The sequence below is a fragment of the Muscardinus avellanarius genome, assembly GCF_963383645.1.
Source record: "Muscardinus avellanarius genome assembly, chromosome: 11".
NCBI lineage: Eukaryota > Metazoa > Chordata > Mammalia > Rodentia > Gliridae > Muscardinus > Muscardinus avellanarius.
Genome location: NC_137797.1, coordinates 101,951,882 through 101,957,681, shown reverse-complemented (window position 1 = coordinate 101,957,681; position 5,800 = coordinate 101,951,882). Strand labels below are relative to the sequence as shown.

Below are 5,800 nucleotides of genomic sequence, written 5' to 3'. Positions count from 1 at the left end.
GAAAAAAGAAAGGGAGGGAGAAAGAAAGAAAGAGGGAGAAAGAAGGAAAGGAAGAAAGAAAGGGAGGGAGAAAGAAAGAGAGGGAGAAAGAAAAGAAAAAAGAAAGAAAGAAAGAGGGAGAAAGAAAGAAAGGAAGAAAGGAAGGAAGAAAGAAAGGGAGGGAGGGAGAAAGAAAGAAAGAGGGAGAAAGAAGAAAGAAAGAAAGGGAAAGAAAGAAAGAGAGAGGGAGAGAGAAAGAGAGGGAGAAAGAAAGAAAGAAAGAGAGAGAGAGAGAGAGAGAGAGAGAGAGGGAGAGAGAGAGAGAAAAGCTGGGAGTATAGTTCAGAGACAGAATGGCTCTGGGTTCAATCTCTCCTAGCATACTTTCTCTCTCTCTCTCTCTCTCTCTCTCTCTCTCTCTCTCTCTCTCTCTCTCTCTCTCTCTCTCTCTCTCTCTCTTTCTCTGCTTCTTTTTTCAACAAATACCCTTGAGTATTTCTTTAAAAGACAGCATAACTTGAGAGAGCCCTTGCTCTAAAGAATTCTGTTCCTACTAAAACTACAACTCTATTGAGCAATTTCAAATAGAAAAAAAATTCCACCAAAACAAAGGGCAAAATTATTGGCAACACATTTGATGAAATATCAGAAATATGTAATTATGAATTCATTATTTTAATAGAAACCCAATACATTTAATATGGCTAAAATTATAAAGATGAGTAGGTGCCGTTTTGGGACTGAAAGGCATCCGCTGCGTTTCTCCCATGCTACCTCAGGTGTTAAGAGCTAATAAATATTAAACCATTTCAGAAGTGTTTCTGTGTCGAGAGGTTCTGTGGATGGTTATGGTGAGAAGAGAGGATTTATGAACCTGTCTCCTGTTACACCCTGGAGTTTTGCAGATGTCTAATGAAATGAGCTCAGATTCAGAGAAACTGAGTCAACTTCAGACGGCCATCCACCACCAACAGGAAAACTTATCCCAGCAGCCGAGCTTTCACAGGGACCTTCCCATGGAGGAAAATTTGCTCAGATCACAGATATCCAGTCTACTGAAGCGGCAGGGGCAGATGGCCCTCAGACTCTGCAGGGAGCTGGTCATTCACACATCAGGTAATGAGATCTGCCAACCAGCCACACTGAATCTGTTACCCCGACTCACACTGCCCTCGGGTGGCACCTTGGAGCCAGGGAGAGTAACTGCATCAATGACCTCTTGAGACGTGGCACTAAATTTATAAGCGGAAGGAAAGATACAAATTCAGTTTCTTTTTCTTTTTTTTTCAGTACTGGCGATGGAACCCAGGGACTTTCTATCTCCAAGCTACACCCCCAGCCCTATTTTGTATTCTTTATTTTGAAACGGGGTCTCACCGAGTTGCCAAGGTCCTCACTAAGTAGCTGAGGCTGTCCTCGAACTGAGATCCTCCTGTCTCAGCCTCCCAAATGCTGGGATTACAAGCGTGGCCACCACGTCCGGCTTCAGTTCCTATTTTTGAAAACAAGCTGGAGAGAGCGGCACGCGCCTGTAATACTAATACTTGGGAGGCTGAGACAGAAGGAGCTCAGGTTTGAGCAGCTTGGCTAGACTCTCAGCAACTTAGTGAGACCCTGTTTGAAAATGAAAAGTGTTTGGGGATGTGGCTCAGAGGGAGAATGTTCCTAGGTTCAATCCCCAGTACCACCCCCCCCCAAAAAAAACCCCCACCATCACCAACTACAACTCAAAGGGAAAAAATATGGAGATTTCGACGCTATTTTAGAATGATATCTATTAGATACCTTGACCTCTTATTTTATTAACTATTTCCAGGTGGTCCCCTATTATAAGAGGTTGACTCTGAGGTTAGAGGATCGTGTCGTAAAAGGAGAAGCCCCTGGCTCAGCCCATATCTGGCGGAGGCTTCATTGATAGGGTCCTATGGCTGTGTGATCTCAGGCTCACTGATGCTTATGTTCTATTGTCCAGTTAAGGAATTTCCTTCCCAAAGCTGTCTCCCAGCCCCTCAGAGTCAACAAAGTTTGCACTGTTGGGGATAATGTCCTTTTCAGACCACAGATGTAACCCTTGTCCTAAGAGGTGGCAGTGGTACCAAGAAAGTTGCTATTATTTTACTGTGAACGAAGAGAAATCTTGGAGTGGCAGCAGAGAGGACTGCATGAAGAAGAACTCCACTCTGGTAGAGATGGACAGCGTAGAAGAAAAGGTACGCCCGAATCTCATTCCCTGGCTATAGAAATTATCCACACAGCGAAAGGGCAGTAGGCAAGGTTTCTGATTCACGTGAGCATCCAGTGGATTTCGAATGAGAATTAAGAAGCGAATTGTTACAAAGGTTCTCGTGGGTCTTCCTTCTGGGGATCAGGATGTGGCGCCCTCATGGCGGTTTCCCTGTGCTTTGTCTCTCAGGATTTTCTCAGGTCACAGACGTTAGCCAGCTCTTCTTTCTTCTGGCTGGGATTGTCATGGCGCCCATCCGGGGAAAACTGGCTGTGGGAAGATGGCTCCGTTCCCTCTCCATCCTTGTAAGTCTGTCCGAGGTGGAAGAGAAAGCTTTCCAGAGAATCCTGAGAAAATAGACGCAAACTGTAAGAATGATCAATCTAGACCCAGATAAAGAGTGTAGTGTATTAAGAACTTGGTGGTCGCTCTGTGGGTCATTTGTAAGGAAGGGTGACAGGTCACGACAGGGCATGACCTTTGCCTATGCATTTCAACTTTTTCTTATTTAACATATATGTATAATGCTTAATATGTTCAAAGTACTTTATAAGTATAAAACCTTTGAAGAAAGCTGTGTTTTATCCCCATTTTATAGAGGAAAAGATTGCCAAAGAGAGAGCAAATGATTAGCCCAGTATTACTCAGCTCTGATGTGATGAACTCAGGACCAGTACTTAGTACTCAGTACTCAGTCACTTAGCTAGTCTGCTCTCCAGCACTGGCAGTGAGAAAGGCCTTTTGTCATGACAGCGCACATCAACACATTGAACACATGTAAGAATACATACTAATTAAATAATTATCAGTCGCTCTCTAACAGAAGATAAGTTTGGATTGATTGATTAAATCAACAATTACTTAAAAAAAATGTTTTCATTGGCACCAGGGTTTGAATCCAGGGGCATCCTACCTTCAAGCTACACCTTAGCCCTTTTTTAATTTTTAAATTCTAAAACAGAGTCTTCTATGCTTCTGATTTAATCTAGATTGGATGGTGAATTCCATTCATGGGTTCTACATTGGTGGAGGTAATACAAATTTTCAGCACAGAACTTAAGTATCGTTAAGGAATTTTCCCTGAGCTCCTGATTAACCTAAAATAAAGAAGTCAGATGTGCCAGGTTAGGGATTTGGATGCTTTAGGAAGGAACAAGTCTAACAACATTCCAGACATTGTATGTAAGGGCAGCTGGGAACAGTCAGCGAGGATCAGATTCCAGGCACAATACTGGTAAGTATTGTTCATCTAATTTTTTTGGTACTGGGGATTGAACTGAGGGGAACTCTACCTTCCAGCTACATCTACACCCTTTTTAATTTTGGTTCTGAAACACACTCTCTCTAGGCTGCCAAGAGTCTCACTGAGTGGCTGAGGCTGGCCTCGAACCTACAGTCCTCTCCTAACCGGGATTATAGGTGTGCACCACGAACCTACAATCCCTCCTAACTGGGATTATAGGTGTGCCCCACCAAGTCCAGCTATAACTGATTTTATTTGCTTGTTTGTTTATTGGTGCTGGGGGTTGAACTCAGGGCATTTGACCTCTAAGCTATACTCCCAGCCCTTTTTATTCTGAAACGGCCTCTTGGTAAGCTGCTGGGGGGTCTGGCTCTATTGCTGAGGCTGTTCTTGAACCCAATGGTCCTTCTATCTCAGCCTTCCAAGCACTAGGATTACAGGTGTGCACCATGATCCCTGGTTCGTATAACTAATTTAAACTCAATTAACTTTCAGATTTAGTGATGACGAGCTTGTCCAGTTCAATGAGTCCAGAGGATGCGCTTATTTGCAAAGAGGGGCCGTTTATGTTTCCCGCTGCAGCGCTGAAATTGCTTGGATCTGTGAGAAGATGGCTGCGGTAGTGAAGGTTGAAGATCTGGATTAACCAGCTCCTTCCCAGTTCACCAAGAAGTAAGGGACTTTCTCCCAACCTATTTCCACATGATGTTTAAATAGTAATGACCGAGCTGGGCGTGGTGACAACACGCTTGTAATCCCAGCACTTGGGAGGCTGAGACGGGAGGATCGTAGGTTCTTGGCCAGCCTCGGCTACTTAATGAGGCCCTCTGCAACTTAGTGAGATCTTGTTTCAAAAATAAATAAAATAAACATGCTGGGCAAAGTAGCGCACGCTTGTAATCCCCGCGCTCGGGAGGCGGAGACAGGAGGATGGCGCAGGTTCAAAGCCAGCCTTGCTGGCTTAAGAGACCCTGTTTCCAAATAAAAAAAATATAAAATAGGTCTGGGAGTGTAGCCCGGAGGTAGAAGGGTTTCCAGAAACCCCAGTTCCACCAAAAATAACTAACTAACTAACTAAATAAATAAATAAATATAAAATAAGGGTGAGGGTATAGCTCAGAGGTAGAATGTCTCTGGGTTCAATCCCCAGTAACACACACACACACACACACACACACACACACACACACACACACACGCAATGATAAGAGCTAATGTAACCAAAGAACTGGATCTAGGGCCAGGACACCCCTGTTGCGAAGGCTGCTGAATCCTGTTAAGGTTTGGGGGGCTCTCGCAGCAAGAGTCCTGGTAATGGGCAGTCGCATTACACCAGCTGATTTGGAAATAGTTTAGTATTTTAGCAAATGTTGCCTGTGCCACTGGATACCAGCTGAGGATCAGCCCTCCTGTGCTTTCTCAGTTCTCCTCCCTCCTACCCCTAAGAAAATGCATTTCTATTCATCTGTGTGTGTGTGTGTGTGTGTGTGTGTGTGTGTGTGTGTGTGTGTGTGGTACTGGGGTTCTTGGAAGCCCTTCTACCTCCGAGCTACACTCCCAGAACTATTTTATATTTTTAAATTTGGAAACAGGGTCTCTTAAGCCAGCACGGCTGGCTCCGAACCAACGCGATCCTCCTGTCTCTGCCTCCCAAGTGTGGGGATGACAAGCGTGCGCCACCATGCCCGGCCTTCTATTCATCTTTTTTTTGGTGGTACTGGGGATGGAACCCAGAGGCTTTCTACCTCCGGGTTATACTCCCAGACCTTTTTTATATTTTACTTGGAAACAGGGTCTCACTAAGTTGCTGAGAGCCTCACTAAGTAGCTGAGGCTGGCTTCGAACCCATGTGATCGTCCTGTCTCAGCCTCCCAAGCGCGGGGATTACAAGTGTGTGCCACCACACCCGGCTTCTATTCATCTTTAAAACACAATTAGCCAGGTGTGCCAGCTCATGCCTGTAAGCCGAGTACTTGGGAGGCTGAGACAGGAGCATCCCAGGTTGCAGACCAGCCTCAGCAACTTATTGAGACCTTATCTCAAAATAAAAAGTAAAAATCACTGAGGGTGTATCTTAGAGGCAGATGCCTGTGGGTTCAAGTCCCGGTGTACATACATACATACATACATACACATACATATATACATATATATATACATATATATATATATATATATATATATATATATATATAATTAGATAACTTGTAATTTAGGTGAGATAGCACAAGTACTTTACATTTACATCATTAAACATTTATTTAAATTTGTAATACTAAGGTTATTCATTTGATAATATGGGTAAGATTATTATTAGGAAAACTTGTTCTCTTAAAATTTATATTATATTTCTT

General features: G+C 43.7%; 1 protein-coding gene across 1 annotated transcript in view; it reads left to right on the top strand.

Annotated features, from left to right (window-relative positions):
* CLEC12B (C-type lectin domain family 12 member B) overlaps nucleotides 1-4,092 on the top strand; it is a gene marked incomplete at both ends in the record, with an annotated part of 6,684 nt that extends 2,592 nt beyond the window's left edge. Inside the window, 4 exons of the mRNA XM_080705014.1 lie at nucleotides 877-1,095; nucleotides 2,035-2,189; nucleotides 2,393-2,508; nucleotides 3,942-4,092. Coding sequence (XP_080561140.1) covers nucleotides 877-1,095; nucleotides 2,035-2,189; nucleotides 2,393-2,508; nucleotides 3,942-4,092 — 641 coding nt within the window. The remainder of the gene's footprint in view (nucleotides 1-876; nucleotides 1,096-2,034; nucleotides 2,190-2,392; nucleotides 2,509-3,941) is intronic.
* Between the last annotated feature and the right edge of the window lie 1,708 nt (nucleotides 4,093-5,800).